This window comes from Lacerta agilis, chromosome 5 (genome assembly GCF_009819535.1).
Source record: "Lacerta agilis isolate rLacAgi1 chromosome 5, rLacAgi1.pri, whole genome shotgun sequence".
Lineage (NCBI taxonomy): Eukaryota > Metazoa > Chordata > Lepidosauria > Squamata > Lacertidae > Lacerta > Lacerta agilis.
Window position 1 is genome coordinate 7,362,296 of NC_046316.1, and position 21,812 is coordinate 7,384,107.

Below are 21,812 nucleotides of genomic sequence, written 5' to 3' on the forward strand. Positions count from 1 at the left end.
TAAAGGTTACATGATTTATATAGGGTTTTAGCTTTGTATGTACAGATTTCTTCAGAAATTAGTTCAGTGTAACCAGTCTGAAAAACTCTCAAAGTAGATTACATGTCGGTAACAGGCCTGGCTATTTTCGCATCCTCAAGCTCAGTTTCCATCCAGCGGAATGTGCGGTGGCGACGCAGGACTTCAATTGCTTTCTGTTCTATGGGAGTTGGGACAATACCCAAGTCCTCCAAGCCAGGAAGGTCAGGAAACTTCATGTCTGTGGTATGGAACTTCAAATAAACAAAGAAGAAATGAGTGAACGGTGAGCCGTCTTATAAATCCATCTCTCACACAGCTAGCATCTTTACAAATCAAGTATGCAATATGGTTTGGGCAGCTGGTATCTTATTTTTTGGTAGTTCTTTGGATTCCAAAGAGTTTGTTAAGGGTTTCACATGAAACAGTCTTAAATAAAAAGTTAACTTCAGCTACAAAATGTACAATTAGACTTTGCCAATTTTAACATCTACCTCTCATACCTGGTCAGAGGCAAGAATGTTGAGTGTATTACCAAAGGACAGTTTGGATTCTAGTTACAGGTAGGTAGCCGTGTTGGTCTGCCGTAGTCGAAACAAAATAAATAATAATAATAAATTCCTTCTAGTAGCACCTTAGAGACCAACTAAGTGTGTTCTTGGTATGAGCTTTCGTGTGCATGCACACTTCTTCAGATACACTGAAACAGAAGTCACCAGACCCTTATATATAGTGAGAGGGTGGGGAGGGGTATTACTCAGAAGGGTGGTGGGAATGGGTGATTGGCTGATAGGTGTGGAAATCCTGTTGACGACTGTTAACGACTGCAATTGGTCTTACAGGAAAAAGCAAAGGGTGAGATGGCCCAAAAATAGCTTTATCATGTATAATGAGATAATAATCCAATGTCTCTATTCAGACCAGGTCTCTCCATGGTTTTAAGTTTGGTAATAAGTTGTAACTCAGCAACTTATTTTAATTTTGTTTCAACTACGGCAGACCAACACGGCTACCTACCTATCACTCAAACCTGTAGCTTGTTCAACATCTGGAGGGCATCAAGTTTAGGGGGGCTTGTCTGGAGGAAAAGTACCTCTGCTTCCCCACCCTCTACAAATAAGAAAAAAATTCCTTCCAGTAGCACCTTAGAGACCAACTGAGTTTGTTCTTGGTATGAGCTTTCGTGTGCATGCATATGAAAGCTCATACCAAGAACAAACTTACTGTAGTTCATCTCTATGGTGCTACTGGAAGGAATTTTTTGTTTGTTTGTTTTGACTATGGCAGACCAACATGGCTACCTACCTGTAACTACAAATAAGAAGTTTGCTTCAAGTAAGGCACATTTCAAGATTTAATTCATGGGTAGGCAAACTAGGGGCCGGATCCGGCCCAATCGCCTTCTAAATCCAGCCCGCGGATGGTCCGGGAATCAGCATGTTTTTAAATGAGTAGAATGTATTCTTTTATTGAAAATGCATCTCTGGGTTATTTGTGGGGCATAGGAATTTGTTCATTTTTTTCTTTCTTTCCAAAACATAGTCTGGCCCCCCACAAGGTCTGAGGAACAGTGAACCGGCCCCCTGCTACAAAAGTTTGCTGACCCCCGATAACTGATATGTTGCAACTCAAAAACTAAACATTGATTCCATCCCATTAATAAAATAAAAATTCCATACGTATGTAATGTTAGAATGCATTCAACCCTAAAAATAAGGCTGAGAAAGAACACACACAGATAAACTTGTTCTGTATTCATATATATATATATATAGAGAGAGAGAGAGAGAGAGAGAGGGAGAGTGTTCTTATATTATCATTCTGATATTTTGTATTAATTGTATTTTGTTCTATTCTTAGCGAGCTTAGGATTCGCAGGTGATAAGCAATAAATGAGATGAAAATGAAGCCAATCTTACCCGATCCACTTTGTCCCTTGTTATCCATGGCTCAAAAGGATTTATCTCAAAAAATCTTGCAAGTAAGCTGTAATTCAAAGTGCCACAATCATTAATACCATGGCTAAACAAAGGCGATGATCGAACTGTTCCTTCTCTCAAATTGGCCAGTGAAGTTACAGCTTCTCCTTCAAACTGCTCCACCCCACAAAACAGACTACTTTGTATTTATTAATTCTATCAACCAAAGTAACTGTTGAAAGGAAAAGTTAACTGAAGCCACAAGACACACGTGCTGAAGTTGGGGAAGTGCTGAGAGGACTGAGCTGGCGCATCAAGTGTTGCTGGGAGAGGACGGGACTGGAGCGACTTATGAGCAGAAATTGACAATTCCCTGAATAATGTTCATTATCTGAAAACTGAAATTGTTTAATAGTAATTTCTGTTCTGCAAGTCTCATGGAGGGCATCCATCGTGTTTGAGATGGCACCACCCTTTGGAGTACATATAAAAGGAAAGGTACCCCTGACCATTAGGTCCAGTTGCAGACAACCTGGGGTTGCGGCACTCATCTCACTCTGTAGGCCGAGGGAGCCGGCGTTTGTCCGCAGACAGCTTCCGGGTCATGTGGCCAGCATGTCTAAGCCACTTCTGACGAACCAAAGCAGCGCACGGAAACGCCGCTTACCTTCCCGCCAGAGCAGTACCTATTGATCTACTTGCACTTTGACGTGCTTTCGAACTGCTAGGTTGTCAGGAGCTGGGAGCGAGTAACAGGAGCTCACCCCGTTGCGGGGATTCGAACCGCCGACCTTTTGATTGACAAGCCCTAGGCTCTGTGGTTTAGACCACAGCACCACCCGTGTCCATATAGACAGGGCCAATTCCAGACGACTTCACCAGGTGGGATGGCAGATGGGGGATGAAGGATTATAAAGGATATGATTTGGGTCTGCTGCCCTTCCTGGGCTTATTATTAGAATCCATGTCTGCTCTTTACTGCATGAGACCTGCCACAAGGTTCCCAGTTTCCATTGCTGGAAAGGACTTACTGGACGTGCTAAGTCATCAGCATCTTGTGATTACAGCATAACCTGGGCAAGGGCCTCATACCCAAAAAGATCAGGGCAAGGGCTGAAGGAGGGAAGCCATGGCCAGGGTTCAAGGCACCTTCCCTAGGATGCCAAATGCCCTCTAGGGGACTCTGGAGAAAGCCCCCTTTTTAAAATGATGGGGAGGGGGGACTATTTATTCTCAAAATGTGTTACAGTTCCCTCAGTGCGCGAAGTGAGGTTCCAGGGAACCAGGCAGAGGGCCTTCTCGGTAGTGGTGCCCGCCTTGTGGAGCGCCCTCTCATCAGATGTCAAGGAAATAAACAACTACTTGACTTTTGGGAGACATCTGAAGGCAGCCCTCTCTAGGGAAGTTTTCAATGTTTGATGTTTTATTGTATTTTTAATATTCTGTTGGGAGCCGCCCAGAGTGGCTGGGGAAACCCAGCCAGATGGGTAGGGTATAAATAAATAATAATTATTATTATTATTAACCAGTTAAAAGCTTTCCTGAGAGCATTCTTGTTGCCATTTCAGCGGTCCCAAAATAGAGTGGCTACATGCTCTTGCTTAGGGCTCTCTTCACCTTGAGTGGCGGAAGGCAGGCAGATTCTCCTGGCACATATTTTTAATGCCACCTCCCTAACTCAACTGCAGAACCTGAGCCCAGACTGATTACGGCTCAAGCTACACATGACATCTAATGATGTCCAGTTCTCCTCACTCCCAAAAGCAAGCATACAGCAGATGCAATCAAACCGACAGAGATAGTAAATAGAGGAGAAGGGTGTCTCAAGCCCTTCTTCTCTGCCAGTCATCCACCTCCATAAAACATTCCCCATCCCCAAACTACTTTGGGCTTGTGGAGAGAAACAGAGGTAACATCTCTCAAGTTCCCTCCAAAATCCTGGCCTAGTCCCCTGTTGAAGAATGAAGCCTGCGCACCTGCTTTCAATGGCAGAGATGAACTGATCTGTGTGCGCACACAAGGGGAAAAAAACCAAACAACCAACACAGGTAGCTGGAGCCTCAGCGGTAACAACTTGTCAACAAAAAAACACATTAAGACTTACTGATACAGAGGACGGGGCACAGGATATGGAAAGAAAGTTCTGTGGAGTACTGCATAAGCATACTCTACCAAGTCGTAAAGGAGGTATCTGTTAGGGCTGCAAAGAAACAGACATTAAGTTGTAGATTTGAGAAGGAGGCCTTGATCTAAAATGGGGTGCTTGGTATCACCAGGAAGGATGTGTTGTAGGCTTTGTTTTAGCCACAATGGTCACTGGTAATGAGCAGCTTTCACCAACCTATCCCCCGAAACCCACAACCAAACCTTGATTATGTAAAAATATAGCCAAAGGTATTGTCTCAAAGGTTGCACGCCACCCCTAATCTCTGCCAAGTGGTAGCAAGGGGGGGTTCCAGGTGGTCATGTTTCCATAGGGAATCAAGACGCAGCGAAGATGCTGCGTCTTTAAGAAATATGGTTTATTTTACAGTGGTAAACAGTGGTACCTTGGTTCTCGAACTTCTCTTCTCACAACTGACTAGCACAATATTCTTGTAAAATTATGCAGACTTTAAGGGGTATAATAAAATTAGGGGTTCAGGTGTGTGAACAGGGAAAACAGCATTCTCCCCAAACGCTTATGCAACTGCCTTTTGAAACGGCAATTTATGGAAAACAGCTACTGGCTGATGTGCAATAAAAGAAGGTATCTGTAGTGAACACATACCATCTAAATCAGGCACCCCCAAACTCGGCCCTCCAGATGTTTCTGGCCTACAACTCCCATGATCCCTAGCTAGCAGGACCAGTGGTCAGGGATGATGGGAACTGTAGTCTCAAAACATCTGGAGGGCCGAGTTTGAGGAAGCCTGATCTAAATCCACTGCAGAGTAGTGAGTCTGAGTAAAAATAATAATAACCAACAACCTACCCAGTCAATGCATAAGTTTTTCCTTTTGAATCGGGGTCCTTAATAGCACTAATTATAGCCTTTGCTACATCAACAACCTATGGGATAATATTTAAGAAAAATTAGCATATATTGTAAAGTTACCTTTTTTTAAAGCAAGGTCAAAAATGTAATGAAATATATACAAAAGGAAAAGAGGTATGAAATATGTATCATAAAATATATTTTCCAACAATACCTACATAGATAGGCTGCTTCACAGTTTTCTTGCCCATAGCAATCATAGGCACGCCGAAAAACCAGCGCATGTCTGAATTAAGAAAGATAAATTATTGGAGGATAGACGTGAGGCTGTTAGAGATCAAAGAGCAATAGCCATCGTGCTGGAAAGTAAAGATCTCAAATGCACCTGAAGGTGTCAGGAGAATTGCCTGCACTAAGGGCACCCTGCATCTGCCCCAAGAAAATGTAAACACTTTAACTGAGGGTGCTCAAATCTTTCAGCAAGCTGAAGCTCACTCTTTGGATACCAGCTACTAGATTTGGCAACTGAACATTATTGTTTAAAAATGTTACGCCAATGCAGTGGGGTGTCAGGAGAGACTGATCTATGAAGCTGGAAGTCCCTGGTTCAAATCTTGTCTCTGCCATGAACATAGAAGTGGCCTCAGACAAGTCATTCATTCCTAGCTCCATTTCCCATCTCTACGATGGGTATAATCTGTTGTGAGGGTCGCTGAGATCGTACTGATCACTTTAAAAGGAGTAAAGAAACCTAACAAACCCATCAAAAAATTATGGTCATGTTGCTCCAAAACTGCATACTCATAAGGAAACTATCAATAGGAAGCATATGTTCAGTTTATGCGGCTATGCGGTTATGCCCTATGCGGCTTAGAACCCTTGTACCTAAGGGACTGTCTCTCCTGGTATGTCCCGGGTAGGACCTTAAGGTCCTCAAATAATAACTTTTTTGAGGTCCCGAGCCACAAGGATGCTAGGTTGGCTTCAACTAGGGCCAGGGCCTTCTCAGTACTGGCCCCGACTTGGTGGAACGGTCTATCACAAGAGACCAGGGCCCTGCGGGATTTGGCATCTTTCCACAGGGCCTGCAAGACGGAGCTGTTCCACCTGGCCTTTGGGTTGGTTTCAGTTTAACCCTGATGTTTCATTCTTTTGGTGTGATTGGTGGGCTACTTAAAAATGAGGCTGTAGTCTTAATTAAATTTTAAATTGTATTTTAATCTGTATTTTAATGAATTGTTTTATGTTTTTGTTGTGATTTTATTGGTGTTAGCCGCCCTGAACCCAGTTTGGCAGGGTATAAATAAAAAATATTATTATTATTATTATTATTATTATTATTATTATTATTATTATTATTATTTACTACAACAACTACAGGCTTCACTCACTCTAATAATCTGCAACTGTTGTTAATATTTGTAATTAAAATGACTGGCATATATTTGTATAGTACAATATAAAATACAAAAGGGTTAAAAGACACATTTTCTAAAAACACCTCCAATTTCAGAGGTCATCATGTTCAACATTTTAACAGTGTTTCCCAAACTTGGGTTCCCAGCTGTTTTTGGACTACAACTCCCATCATCCCTAGCTAGCAGGAGCAGTGGTCAGGGATGATGGGAACTGTAGTCTGAAAAACAGCTGGAGTCCCAGGGTTGGGAAGCACTGTTCTAGAAGATGAATTTGGAATCTTTTGCCAAATTCTGATTGTCTGAAATTCCATTTCGTCTGGGCTCAAGGAAATCTAAATTCCATTTCCAGAGTAAATAATGCATACAATTCTAATACATGGTCCTGCATCTCTCTGTAAATATGACAAAGATGGGGATAAGTGCAGGCGGGGCGGAGATCTAATAGGGAGGAACTCAGGATTATGATTTTTTTAAAAATTAAAAATAAACCAAGCAAACATCTTCAGGAAGTTATGTATATTCTGTACTGCCTTGGCATACTGTACACTCACAATGCTAAACTTAAGTCTCTGAAACAGATAGGATTGTCTGGTGGTCTGGAGCAAAATTAGTTCATTTAGCTATGCAAAGCCCATGCAAGACAATTAGGATTCTGCTATTTACAGGAAAACTCATCTGTTGGCCCATGAATACAACACATTTCCCATGGAATAAAAGGTACAGTAGGCTAAAATCCAAACACATTCTTTCCTTCACCATAACAAGTTGCAAAAGCTCAAGGATGATTGCTCAATAGATTTGATTAAGATCTTAATACAGATTTCTTGCAATAATTCTACAACTCCAACTCAGTACAAATGCAGCGTGAAGAGATATTCTATCCCTTGCTCTCTGATATTACTTTCTCTGATATTACTTAGTTTTATGCTGCAAGGAGTGTACTTACTTGCATAATGGTTGAAAAACCTGTCCTCTCTCCCATACATTTCAGAAGGCTTCATAATGATGGCATCTGGAAATTCTTCCCTCACAACCTTCTCTCCAACGGCCTGCCATCAGGTCATTAGAAAGTGATTAATTTCCCATGCAAGTTCAAGATACACAGTATTACGAAACTATAATAAAATTTAGAGATACCCTTGGGTAACACACTGCATACACTTGGGCTCTTTGGCATAATTTAATAAAAAAAACCAGCCTAGGTTTATAAGAATATACAAATCTATATATTAACATATGGCAATGTAACAGTGTTTTTTCTTTTCTTTTTTCATTCTCACACACTTTCTTTTCTTTCATTCTTTCTTCCTTGCTCTCTCTTTTTATAAATGAAATTCTCTTAATAAAATATTATTATTAATAATAAAATGTTCCAGTCTTTCAGACAGAACACATATTTAGCACCATGAAATATGTAACCTAGGAAACACAAGAATTAACAGCAAACAGAATGAAGTCCATGCAGACTACAATGAATGTAAAAAGACATAAAATCCAGCAAAGGGCTTATCTACACTTCCGTTTGCTCCAGCACTTTTCCCTAGGAAAACCCAGTTTAGGACTGAACTGGAGCAAACAGCAATCAGGTTTTCCGTGGATTGCAGTTTGTTCTGATTTATCGCTAAAGAGCCAGTTTTCTAGGGGAAAGCGGAAAGACAAAGGCAAAACACACACACACGTATAACTACAGATGACATTGTAATTAATCATAGTAGAAAGTGAAAACATTAGTGTTAGCCATACACGAGAAAGGACAAAAGACACTCAAATCAATAGTTAACTTTTCCTACAAATTTGCACAAGAGTTTTAAAACTGTTCAAACACTACACAAACCTCATTTTGCTGTAGAAGAGTTTTTGGATTAGGAAACTCACTGAGTACCCTGAATCTACGTAATTACTACTTATGTGGAACATAGTGTGATATCTTAGCAACCAGAAAATCTCAGCAATAATTCTTGAAGAGTTTCTCACCCCAGAAGATAAGAAGTCTCTATTCCTTACACCCCCTCAAGTCTTTTTGTCACTCTCTTCCTTGTCAAACCTGAAACGGCAATTCTTGAGGGACCAGCAGGATTTAAATAAACCTAATTCCGGTCATATTTCGGCTTCCTGTTGGGACCATTTTGGTGTTGTTGTTTTTTTGCACAGAATATGGAATTGCAAAACACCAACATCTAAAAACAAACACAAACTAATGGAAAACTTACTTTACTTCTAAGGTATTTTGAAGGACTTTTCATGTTTGCATTCAGATGAGAAATGTGAACAAAAGTTTCTATCCCAGCTTCCTTGGAGAGCTGAGCAATTTCCCTGGGAATATTAACAAAGACGTCTTCATACTTAAAGTTTCTGGAATGAAGCACAAAGAACAGAATAAAAACCAAACTCCTTGCAAAATTTAGCAGGTCATCATATCACAGTCTTGATGGTGAAGCACAGTGTCTTAAGAGTGCAATCCTAAAGGAGCACATAACCCCACAACTTACCAGGTAGCCTAAGGTAACTCGGTCTCAGCAACAACCATGTGTGGCTTGTGCAGCTCTGTGTTTTGGTTTGCTTTGCTCATTATGGCAAGTGTGCCACTGCCCTCTTGTGACCATGACAAGCCTCAGCTTCCTTCTCAAAGTCAGTAGCTGATCTTCATCTGCACAGTTGGGAGGTTATCTGAGGGTTATCTGGCTGCAACTTGGCAGCGCAGGGCCAAACCAGAAAATCAGCTGTTAGCCTTTTCTTACCAAGGGCAGCCAAAAATTGTGAGCCGTTGAAAAATGAAGATAAGATACAGTGGTACCTCGACTTACGGAGATAATCCGTTCCGAAGGCGCCCTCGTAAGTCGAAATCTTCGTAAGTCGAAGGCGCCGTCTCGGAACGAAAGAAAGCTTCGCAAGTCGAAAAAACCGCATTGAAAACCTCGTAAGGTACCGTGCCGCTGCTTCCGAAATTTTCGAGTTACAAAGGGGAAGCAGCGGCACGGTACCTTGACTTACGAAGTTTTCAATGCGGTTTTTTCGACTTGCGAAGTTTTCTTTCGTTCCGAGATGGCGCCTTCGACTTACGAAGATTTCGACTTACGAGGGCGCCTTCGGCCATTTTTTCACTTCCGGAACTGATTCGGAAGTCGAAAACGTCGGAAGTCGAGTCACTAGTAAGTCAAGGTGCCACTGTATACTGAAAATGCCTTCCAGGGCTGTTGCAAACATCACAGAGGTAATGGACATGAGATGTTTCGAGCACCTGATAGAACCCAGTCCCTCAACGTGGCAGAAACATACACCAGCTCTGAAGTTGAGAGTACTAAAGAGTGAGTCATAAAAGGCAACAGCAAATAGAAAACCACCCACCTCTCCTTCATTTTCCACCATGCTGGCACATGTAGGCCACGGGATACACAGGTTTATTTATATTATTTATATTATTATTATTATTATTATTATTATTATTAATGATTTATACTCCGCCCATCCAGCTGGGTTTCCCCAGCCACTCTGGGCGGCTTCCAACAGAATATTAAACAGAATAAAACTTCAAACATTAAAATCTTCCCTAAACAGGGCTGCCTTCGGATGTCTTCTAAAAGTCAGATAGTTGTTTATTTCCTTGACACTGAGGGGAGGGCATTCCGCAGGGCGGGTGCCACTGCCGAGAAGGCCCTCTGCCTTTACTTCTGGTCCCCTCCCCTCCCCCCTTTTGACTTTTGGCTGGTTCCTGGATCTGGTTTACAGATTTCCAAAGATACAGCAGTTTCTTTCATGCGCAAAAGTTGAAGGAATCTGAGCAGACAAGAAGGTATGAGAACTGTACATGCTTACAGTACATGGGGTTGTAATTGCCTAATGCTGTCAATTTTTGTGTTTGAGAGAGGAAAGGGGCAGCTAAAGTATTTTAGAAGACTTCATAAGTGTTACAGTTTTCCATTCAAAAACATCTGTGCCAGGGGAATAAACCTTCCTCCTGCTTCCCCCCCTGGGTCTTCGCATCACTAGGATGCATCCACAAAGAAATGTGAGGCAGGGGTCAGCAAATTTTTTCAGTAGGGGGCCAGTCCACTGTCTCTCAGACCTTGTGGAGGGCCGGACTATATTTTGAAGGGGGGAAATGAAGGAATTCCTATGCCCCACAAATAACCCAGAGATGCATTTTAAATAACACATTCTACTCATGTAAAGGTGGGTAGCCGTGTTGGTCTGCCATAGTCAAAACAAAATAAAATAGAAAATTCTTTCCAGTAGCACCTTAGAGACCAACTAAGTTTGTTCTTGGTATGAGCTTTCATGTGCATGCACACTTCTTCAGATACACTGAAACGGAAGTCACCAGACCCTTAAATTTTACTCATGTAAAAACACGCTGATTCCTGGACCATCCGCAGGCCAGATTTAGAAGGCGACTGGGCCGGATCCGGCCCCCAGGCCTTAGTTTCCCTACCCATGACGTAAGGCATAAGAAACAGATCTTTTCTTTGGGAAAAAAATCAGACTGAACCCTAGAATCTCATATAGTTTTACTTTTCTCTTTCTAGAAGAAATTTTTTTTATGATATCTTCAGTCTATGGGACCTCAATCTATCCAAGAGAGCCAAAGAAGAAAGTTACCTTGTTTCCCACTCTTTTCCAACAAGGTTGATGACTACATTGCTGTGCTCAAGAGCTCTTCGGGTAGAATCTTTGTCACGCGGATCCCATTCCTGATAAGCCACAGCACAAATCAAGAGAGAAATGAAATAAAGTACAAAGAGCCTTTCAGGAAGATGTTATTTATGGCCCATACCAAACTTTCAACGATTTAGCAAGTGATGCTAGCAGCTAGCCGATCATGAACCAGACTGGATTATTACAAAGAGCATACCATGAACAGGAGCTGTCCTAGGTCACCCATGGGTCGAAGGTACATGGCATCATAAGGCTCACAGCGATGTGGGATGATGACTTGGGAGCCAATACGCCCTAAAATTAGAAAGCGGTTTTAAAAGGAGAACTAGGGCATGACATTAATTGAGGATGTTCTATTTTAAGCACTCAGAAAACATCAATGCTTTGCTATATAACTCTACCTGCTGTAATCAATACAATAACTTTTATTTTCTTTAAATGGTATTTTCAAAGTGGCTTCAGGGAAGCCACAATCCAAACACTACATACCCTGCAGACATTTTAATTTTGGTTCCACAGTTTCCGGCAACACAGCAAGCTACTCTGGAAACTGAGGGAAGTTTCAAAAGGGAAAAGGAGCAGCTGCATCTACTTGATTGCTTGACCTACTTAAAATGTTTTTTTAAAATCTGTTCCCCTGCTGGGAGTAACTCAAGTTCTTGAACGCACTTAAAAGATGTGAGTTGCAAAAACCAACATGGTGTTATTGGTTTTGGGGTGGGTATAAATTAATAAATGGTAGGATTTTGATTATTTGGGATATGGATGAAAATGCATGCTGCAGAACTGGGCCAGACAGGGAATCCCTGGCTAGGCTCACACAAATCAGCCTGGCTGAGCAGAGATATTATTAACATGACAAAAGGTGTGGATGGCCCATCTTAAGAGGAATCTTGAGCCTGCAGGGACAGAGGTTGCCAAGGTGATGGGTGCGTGAGAGAGGTAACAATAAAAGTGTATTTAGCAAGGTGTGTAGGGAAGAAGAGGGGGGGGGGGACAGAGACAGAGACCCATCTTGGGCAGGCTGGAAGAGATGCCTTGGACTCCAGAGCTGCACTGCTGTGGGGAACAATACCATGCTGGAAGATCTGTACTCCCTCTGTGCAGACTGGATGTGTAAATATGTGAATAAATCGTATTTCTTAGGACAGCTTCTACCATATCTTGATTCTCAAAAGAAACACACAGACCCTGGGTGAGTGCCTGGAACTCCCCTGGAATCTTACCAGAGCTTGGCAGAGATTGAAGGTGGCACCCTTTGTAACAGCAGGGGGGCACACCTTTAAGAGGTGGATTCAGAGAAGAAAATCCTCACTTAGTACAGGTGATAAAAGGGTTGAAAACTACCATCTTGAACCATCATGGCTCCTTGGGGATTTAGCCTGCTTCCCATCCCTATCTGCCACCAGCATCTTGACCGAAAGTCATTCATTTTTCATCTTACTTGAAATGGGTAACAAAAAGAAAAAAAACAAGTTTGGTATTTAGACACACAGTAACTATTGGGACATTTAGTGAACAGCAAGGCAATGCAATCAGCCGCAATGGGTTAAGACCTTCACATTTCAAATATGTGTAGGCAGTACAAGAGGTTGAGTCACAGGTCCCAGTGTCAAGCAACAGGAGGAGGAATCGTAGAACTGCAGAGTTGGAAGGGACCCAAAGGGTCATCCAGTCCAACCCCAAAGATTTGTGAAATTACACATTGGTTTACATCTTGCAAGAGGCACTGTATCAGATTCATTTTCCTGTTAAATATCCAGACATGTCCAATTTAATTTTGGAGAAAATTACCCAGGCGATTGACGACGTATCGTCCCAGGAAGCCTGTAGCCCCAAAGACAGTAGCCGCAATGCCACTGACAGAGGAGCGCCCACTCCTTCCATGAGGAATCACCGCGTGATGAACTTGACGGTCTTGCTGGAGAACAGGAAATGCAGCTGGAGAAGCACCATAGCCTAAAATACAAGAAAATGCAAGCGATACGTGAATGGACAGTTACTACACACTTAACCAAGTAGCTCAGAGAATCCCTGGTTATAGTTAATCCATAATAGTCTACCAACTGCTAGAAGTTGTTTGGACCAGTGTTTCCCAATCTTTGGTCTCCAGCTGCTTTTGGACTACAACGCCCATCATCCCTAGCTAGCAAGACCAGTGGTCAGGGATGATGGGGACTGTAGTCCAAAAACAGCTGGAGACCAAAGGTTGGAAAACAATGGCTTAGACTGAGAAACAGTGAAAGAGCACATAGTTTGCTCAAGGCCACTTGAAGAGCTTGGTAGCTGAAACAAGACATGAGCTCCAACCTCTGCCTTTGGGCAGGATGCAGTTTGACTTACTTTGTATAAAACAAGCCCGGAGGAGGCCCCTAACCCACTCACAGGTCCTTGTATGATCAGTGGAAACAGTTGCTCCTGGCAGGTATTAATCACTCTCAATTCCAACCTGATAGTTGCCACCTGCCCAGATTTTAACTTGTCTGAATTAATTTTAAGATGTATTTTAATTAATTGAGGTCTGTTTTTATGTATATTGTGTTGTTTTTATGATGCAAGCCGCTCTGAGCTCGGCCAGGGAGGGTGGGATACAAATAAATAAATATTATTATTATTATTATTATTATTATTATTATTATTATTATTATTATTATTATTATTATTATTATTATTATTATTATCACCTTATCTACATTGGCTTCAGAAGTATTATGACCACACTAGCTAGATGACAATTTTTTTAAAATTCTTTATTAAATTAAAAAGAAACAGCAAACAAAAACTTTATCCAGAAAAAATAGAAAATAGTAGTAATTGTTACTTCAGATCACAATAAATTCTTCTTATATCTATGTCGACTTATCGTCACCCCATCATGTATCTACCACTTAATCCATCTGGCGCACTATTCATTCTCTTTTATTTTCATTAATGATTTCTTCTACTATGCCACAGAAGTCATTCAAGGCCTGCTGTTGACGTCATGTCATTACAATGTTCCTTAAGGTATTTTTTGTACATGTCCCATTCTTTAATAAATGTTTGATCAGTATGACCTCCCAGTTTCCTTGTCATTTTTGCCAACTCGGCGTATTCTAATAGTTTACAGTTGTACCTCATGTTACAATTGCTTCAGGTTGCGTTCATCAAAGGATACGAACGCGCCAAACTCGGAAGTACCGGAATGGGTTACTTCCGGGTTCGGCAATTCGCACATGCACAGACGCGCAAAATGATGTCATGCGCATGCTCAGAAGCGCTGAATTGCGTCACGCACATGCACAGACGCGACACTTCAGGTTGCGGGCCTCTCAGGTTGCGAAGGGGGCTCCGGAACGGATCCCGTTCGTAACCAGAGGTACCACTGTACTTCTGACCAGGGGCATAGTAGTCAAATATTTTATAAGGTCACGATACCCGACAGCAATTAAAACACTAGAGCAATGCCAAGGCATAAGGAATGGATGCATAGGTGAATGGATGCAGGCGTGCACCCAACCTTATATATGTACAAATACACATACTTACAGTTAGTTACCAGGAAGTCTATCTGAATCTTAACTCTGACTGCTGACTGACTTCTATCTTTTATAACATGTCTATTTCATTATTTAAGAAATCTGTAGGCTCTGTATTAGACTGCGATCTACTCCCTTTATAAAGAACCTGGCAGTGACCTACCTATTGTCACTGCCCAGAGTTGTTGAGCTTTTTGGGGGAAGGAGTGTCCAGAGTTGTTGAGCTTTATTATTATTATTATTATTATTATTATTAGCTTCATTCATCCCGCAATCAACCAGGAACACACCAGCGATCAACCAGGAGATCTGCCATATATATATATGCCTGCCATATATGTATACCTGAAGGAGCGTCTCCACCCCCATCATTCAACCCGGACGCTGAGGTCCAGCTCCAAGGCCCTTCTGACGGTTCCCTCATTGTGAGAAGTGAAGTTACAGGGAACCAGACAGAAGGCCTTCTCGGTATTCGCACCCGCCCTGTGGAATGCCCTCCCATCATATGTCAAGGAAATAAACAACTATATGACTTTTAGAAGACATATGAAGGCAGCCCTGTTTAGGGAAGTTTTTGATATTTAATGCTGTATTGTTTTTTTAACACTCAATTGGGAGCCGCCCAGAGTGGCTGGGGAAACCCAGCCAGATGGGCGGGGTACAAATAAATTATTATTATTATTGTTAATAATAATAATAATAATAATAATAATAATAACAACAACAACAACAACTCTTATAGAACATTACAGGTTGCCAGATTCCTGATTTCAGTTCTTTCATATAAAAGACTTCATGGTATGCTGCATGACTATTAAAAATCTAGTAAACTCTATGCTCCATCTTTATCTTCAAGGCCATAATACGGTACATCTAGAGATTGTAAGTAATGCGAAGGAGATTATGCGTTGAAATATTTTAGTTGATATTTTAGAATGTAAAATGCTGTTTTATTTATTGATTTGTTTTACCTTGTGGGCTTATAGCCGAATAAAGTATTATCTATCTATTATTAATAATAATAATCCGGCCCTGCCTTTGAGACTTGTCAAACTGCCCTACCAGACACCGTTGAGGGAGTTAGGGAGGTTTTATTAAGATGGATAAAGACGATAAACAAGGGGAAGGTGGGGCGGGGGGGGGGGGACGAGGTATGTGTACATCTAACTAAAAAGAATCGAGAAGCGGCTTTCGGGATTTTGCCACGGAGTCTTCACTTAGAAGACCCAGGTGTTCTGCTGCCTCTAGCCTAGCAGAGGGAAGGCGCCTGCCTCAGATTCCAGTGGCAGGGAGTTCCGAAAGGCAGGCGGAAAGCGGGGCCTCGCGGACTTAACAATCGAGCCCTTCCCGCCCTCGCCGCCTCGGGAGCGCCGCTCAGGGGGGACCTCGCAGGCTCACCGATCCCTGGACCGGAGGAGTCGCCGCCGTGACCTTCCCGAAGGGCAGCCCCTCGGAGACCCCGCGCTCTCCCCCCCCCCCGGCTACGAAGAGGGAGCGGAGGGAGGGAGCCCCATTCGCGCGCGCCCCCCGCCGCCGTTGTCGCCCCCGCCTCTTACCCGCCCTCGGAGGTGTCAGGAGGGCCCTGCAGGGGAGCCGGGAGCACCGAGCGGAAGCCGCCATCTTGCCCCCGTCGCCTCGCTCCTCCCGGCGACGGGTGCCGCGCGAGGCCAATCGAGGAGCAATCGAAGGGAAACGGCCTCTCCGAAAGCGCGTCGGGCGGGGACGACAGAGCGGGCAGGAATTGATTTGCGGTTTTTCGGCAAGGCGGGCGGTTGGTCGGCCGGGTAGGCGGGCTAATCTGTTTTTGTTTTGTTTTTAATAACAAAAAACGACGGAATTGGGGTGCGGGTGGGGGCCACATTATTTTATACGAAACACAGGTATCAAAGAAGGACCGGCATGTTGTAATATTTTGTTTTATTTTTATATTAATATTATTATTATTATTTTGGTGCATTTTTATCATTAAGGTAACTGATGCACATAAATGATGTTAAAAGTAATATCTCTGAAAATAAAATATGCAGAATACAGGACTATAAGGTGTTTCCTAACATTTTGATGGAATTTGAATCCAGTTTCAGAAGTGGGGTGGTGGAATAAAAGACTCCCTCGCCATCAGTGTAAAGGTCTTTCTAAATTACTTACATTCTACAAAAAAACGACTAAACTTAAAGTTACCCAAAATCAAAGGGAAGGCCTTAAAACGTGAGCATAACAGAAGATGAACTAAAATAAACAATTAAGCAGCATCAATCGCCAGGTGAAAATGGCAGGTGAATTTTATAAATAAATAAATAAATAACCCTATATTAATGTTTTGATTCCAAATTTAGAACCACTTTTTAATAATTACTGGAAGGTGAACCTATTACAGATGCCTGGTGGAAATCTAGAATAATATTACATTTGAAATCAAGTAAATATCCCAGTTGTATGGATTGTTGTAATTAATTAAGATGTGGAAATAGGTTTTTAAAGTTTGACAGGCAGAATAAGTCATATAGCGCCTAAGGTTATTAATTTGAATAATTAAATCAAGGCAGATAGCTGACTCTATAAGGGGAGCATTAAAAATAATTAATCACTCATGCAGTGGTCCTTTCTATTCAAGCAACCAAAGATTTTCTAAGAAGCTTATTAAAATTTCAGGAGTTTGGCCAGAAAAATATATGGGATTATTAATCAACTTTAAAGCAACAATTTGGCTCATCTTCATATCAATGACAGGGATTGTAATATTAATTCTGTTTGTAATGGTATTAAACAAGGCTCCACCTTATCTCCACTTTTATTTGCTTTTTATCTAGAACTTCCTGCAGAACTCATTAAAAAATGACCCCAAAGTAGAGAATATCCAAATACCGGCAAATCACACACAACACTGTATTTGAATATTTGCTTATTCTTTTATTATTAACAAATCATGAACAATCAACAAAGCAATCAATGTCTTTGATTTCAGTTTTTGGCAGACGGCCGGGTCTTCAAATAAACCTGAACATATCGGAACGCTACATTTTAACAGAAGCAGGTTGTTTTCTGGGAACAGAAAACAACTTACACAAGAAATTACATAATAAAAATTTCTTTCCAGTAGCACCTTAGAGACCAACTAAGTTTGTTCTCTAACAAGAAATTACATGTATATCAACGCATTACAAGTCAATAAAATATTTGGTAGAGATTCTCCCTAAAAAAAACTTGAGATTGCTAGAAAAAGATAACTTCAAACCTGTCATTAAAAGCTGTAAAAAAATACATCCCCCCCCCCAAAGATGGAGCAAAATGAGTATTTCCTGGCCAAGAAAAAATTCTTACATAAAAAATGAATATCCTACTATGACTCACATGACTGGGGGGGGGGGGGAATCAAGATTTTTTTATTAAAAAAAACCCATAATATATAAACTAAATATTTTACTGAATAAAGTGCCTGCTGCACAAAGTTGAAAAGCATCTGCACAACACTAAATGTGGTCTATCATATTTATTTAGTAAATATTTAAATAATAATAAAACAAACAAAATTTTCGCAATGACGCAAATAAACTATGGACACGAGTGGAATGCTTTACTGAAGACCATATTTACCTCAGAGCTTTTTCCCCCCTGCCTTTTTTTTTTTTTTAAGGAAAACGTACATCGGACAACACAGCCTCCCAAGGAACTCAATAAACCGGAAACTATTGTGTTGCCTTGTAAAAGGGGGAGAGGTGGATTGCCATGCCAGTTGTAAAAGTTTGGTTAAAGAAAGGGAGTTAGGAAATTGTTGTTTGTGTTTATATGTTTTTTGCCAGCCTGGTTCATGTTTTTGTCCCTTGAAAATATATATTGAGATAGTTTTATCTGAGGATCACGGCATTATGTCACTTTGTTTACAATCTAATCCAAAATCCATACTGAAGGGTGGGCTAAAGGTATGAGAGGCCTCCATATGTGGTGGCAATGTAAAGTTATTGAGAAGGCCTGGGAAGTGATATACAAAGATCTGAAGAAAAAGCTGAAAATGATTTTTGTTTTGTTTTTTAAATAAAGCTATGGTTCTGAAAGGTACAGGATATTGTGCAAAAGACTTTGTTCCTGCATCTGAGAGTCGACGCCAGACCAAGACCAGCCCATCCATATAGAAGGAAGAAACCACCGCCAAAGAAGATTGGCAAAACAAATGAATGACCTATGCAGGACATATTAGATAATCTGAAACCCAAGAAAGAGAAAGGACATTTTTAAATTGTTTTTTTTTTTAAAGGGGGAAATGTTTAATGCATACCTTGCAAGCTTTGTGTATAGGTTTTTACATTAGCTGGACTTTTAAAAGTCACTTGTAATAAGACGAGTAAGGTTCTAAAATTGGATTATTAAGAATATAAGATTTTATGGACGTGCCTGAATAAGCAAAAAATAATGGAACCAGGAGGGGGAGTGGAGGGAAGTCAATTAAGATGTATGATTTAAACTTTTGATTGTGATGTTTTCTTTTGGTTTTTTATTATAATATTAATAAATTGTATCATAATAATAATAATAATCCAAAATCCATACTGGGCAGGGTAGTTGGATGAAAAAGATGGCGAATCTCCTGCACCTTCGGTATCTGGAAGAATAAACTTCAGCAGGTGCCATTTTGCCCAGCCAGCTACAACTTTGGCAACTCCCTCTAGCACAACTATATTTTGTGGGATGTGATGCATGAGAGGCAGTCAAGTACAACATGCCTTGTAATGCTAGAAAAGACAGGCGAGGGGGTGTTTGGTTCAGCAAGTTGAAAACTTCCTCTTCCTCCTGACTGGAGCATCCTTCCTTTTGCATGTGATAGAAGGTGGGTGTGACCTAACCTGTCCAGGTAACAAAAGGACGAGTCACGCAGCACCCTTCCCTCTTTTTGACTTCCTTCTTCATTTGACCAGCTTTTTGCTAGGACTGCTCTCAGCTAGCAGAAGCACTGGGATTATTCCTCCATATGGGGTAGATCCACATGTACATATTTGTAACTAAGCCTGCCTTTAGGAATCCAACTGTGAGCTGATGTGAGTAAACTAATTTTATCACCTTTGAATAAGATTGTGGCGTCTTTATTCTTTTTAAGATGGATTCAAGGGAACTTACCAAGAACGTACAATTCAACCTGAGACAGACTGAATTGTATAATAGTGGAAGGCTCACACGAGCCTGCAACCAGCTATCTGCTGTGCATGTAAGAAAGGGGAATGTAACTCTGCTACATAAAGGAACTTGCTAGCGCAAGTTAGGAAGGATATTAATAAACAATATATCCTCTCCTGCCACCCTGAACATTCCCACATATTTTAGGCGCATAGGCCTTCTCTTTTCCGCAAGCGAATGATTAAAGGAGCCTTTAATTTCAGATCTCAGGCCGGCCTTGGGCTAGCCTGGCTCCCTCCTTGCAGTGTTGACTGTTGCCATGGAAAAGCCAGTTTCTCCTGGTGCTTTGTGATGTCAGTCTGCATTCTGGCAAGTGGAGGGTAAGAGAGGAGACCACAGTGTGGGGAGCTTTCAAAGAATATCCTGGGAGTTTTGGCCAAAAATTCTGCTTTTTTTTTTTGGTGGGTGGGAATTCTTTTGGATGTTCGCGTTGATGTGATAGAGGTAGGCAAGGGTCCTTGGTTCTGCAGTGAGCACATTATGGGGAATTTAAAGGTGTGGAACTGGGTGGTGATAAGCGACATCTACTGAAATTCCTTTTTCTCCGTGACTTCTGAAGGCATGTTCTCTTTTCCACTTGGTGACCCTACTGAAGAGAGCCCTTATTTGACAAGGGGGCACCCAGAGAAAAAGAATGAACTCATGAATTCTTACCAGCTGGGCTGTACTTTTCTGTTCATCCACTCCAAAGATCGATCCAAATGGCCTTACTGCTGTTTTGTCTTTTGTGTACAGGCCCGCCTTACCCATAGAGGCTAGTGGCGCGGGGCGCCGGGGCACCAAATTCTGGAGGGCACCAGGCAAGAGTCCAGGGAACACCAAACGAGCGCGCTGAGTGAGCGAGGGTGCGTGTGCTGTTCCCGCCAAGCGGCGGCTCGGTTTTTTCCCTTTTAGCCTGCAGGTGCCAAATTCTGTTGGGCGCCAGAAGGCTAAAAGGCGGGGGAAACGAGCCGCAGCTCAGCGGGGGCGGCACACACACGCATGCTCGGTGCAGGCCCGCTCACTTGGTGTGCTGTCTGCTCCATGTCAAGCCTTCTTCTCTTCCCTGCTGGAGGAGCCACCCTCCAGCCGCTGCCTGCCTCCTCCAGCCCTGAAAAAAGGTCGACAGCTCTGGGAAGGGGGGGGGGGCGCCGGAGGGATCTTTGCACCACGGCGCCGGATATACTTAAGATGGCCCTGTTTGTGTAGCAGGGGTTAAGGATTAGGCAATTTCCCTTCTAGTGGGGACCACCTAATTAATGAGAAGTGAATGAAAAATAGAATATTTGAATTTCTTCCAGGTGCTCTCGCTCTTTGCCCTATTTCTGAGGGCACATGGGGAAATTTCTCAGGTGTGCCTTTGTGTCGACCTAGCTCACGAATCTTGAATATTGAGCAGCTATTATAAACAGCTTAATAGGGCAATTTGCTAGGCAGTCCCGCCAAAGGCACAAAGGAAAGCCATTTTCTCTTTCCTAGGCTAAACATACCCAGCTCCTTCAACCATTCCTCAAAAGGTTTGGTTTCCACATCCTTCATCATCTTGGTCACCCTCCTCTGCACACGTTCTAGCTTGTCAATATCCTTAAAATGGTTGCACCCATAACTGATCACAGTACTCCATGTGTGGTCTGTAAATTTCTTTAACAAGTTAACAATAAATAAACATGAGCTTTCGTGCATAGCAGATTTGGGGGCACAGGAAGAGGAGAGGGAAGTTTTGTTGTGTAAGTGTCAAGGATAATACACAGATCAACTTAATTAATACGCTGTGGGCTTAATTAGGGCTTGCCGATCGGAAGGTCGGCGGTTCGAATCCCCACGACAGGGTGAGCTCCCGTTGCTCGGTCCCAGCTCCTGCCAACCTAGCAGTTCGAAAGCATGTCAAAGTGCAAGTAGATAAATAGGTACTGCTCCGGCGGGAAGGTGAACGGTGTTTCCGTGTGCTGCTCTGGTTCGCCAGACGCGGCTTAGTCATGCTGGCCACATGACCCGGAAGCTGTACGCTGGCTCCCTTGTCCATTAATGTGAGATGAGCGCCGCAACTTCAAAGTCGTCCGCGACTGGACCTAACAGGAGTCCCTTTAACTTTACCTTCATCAAAATATCTGTATTTTTATGTCAGAAAAATTCTTTGTGAAGTGAGATGGCTGAGATGCGCAGG

The 21,812-nt window shown here is 42.1% G+C and overlaps 1 protein-coding gene across 1 annotated transcript; it reads right to left on the reverse strand.

The window, feature by feature from the left end:
• NDUFA9 (NADH:ubiquinone oxidoreductase subunit A9) lies at positions 1–16,167 on the reverse strand. The gene is made up of 11 exons (XM_033148361.1): positions 16,060–16,167; positions 12,780–12,944; positions 11,182–11,279; positions 10,929–11,020; positions 8,543–8,684; positions 7,279–7,381; positions 5,133–5,200; positions 4,912–4,988; positions 4,042–4,137; positions 1,938–2,004; positions 1–272 (listed from the first exon to the last, which is right to left on the reverse strand). Exons 1-11 carry the CDS (start codon positions 16,121–16,123, stop codon positions 99–101), a joined length of 1,146 nt encoding a protein of 381 aa, XP_033004252.1. The 5' UTR covers positions 16,124–16,167; the 3' UTR covers positions 1–98.
• Positions 16,168–21,812: the final 5,645 nt, after the last annotated feature.

What these genes read in the sequence shown, in the direction of transcription:
- NDUFA9 (XM_033148361.1), bottom strand. Translation starts at nt 16,123, where the DNA reads ATGGCGGCTTCCGCTCGGTGCTCCCGGCTCCCCTGCAGGGCCCTCCTG. An exon ending in ATACGTCGTCAATCGCCTGG is followed by an intron (nt 11,280 to 12,779) that starts GTAATTTTCTCC and finishes TTCTAATTTTAG; the next exon opens with GGCGTATTGGCTCCCAAGTC. An exon ending in CAAGGGACAAAGTGGATCGG is followed by an intron (nt 273 to 1,937) that starts GTAAGATTGGCT and finishes GTTTATTTGAAG; the next exon opens with TTCCATACCACAGACATGAA.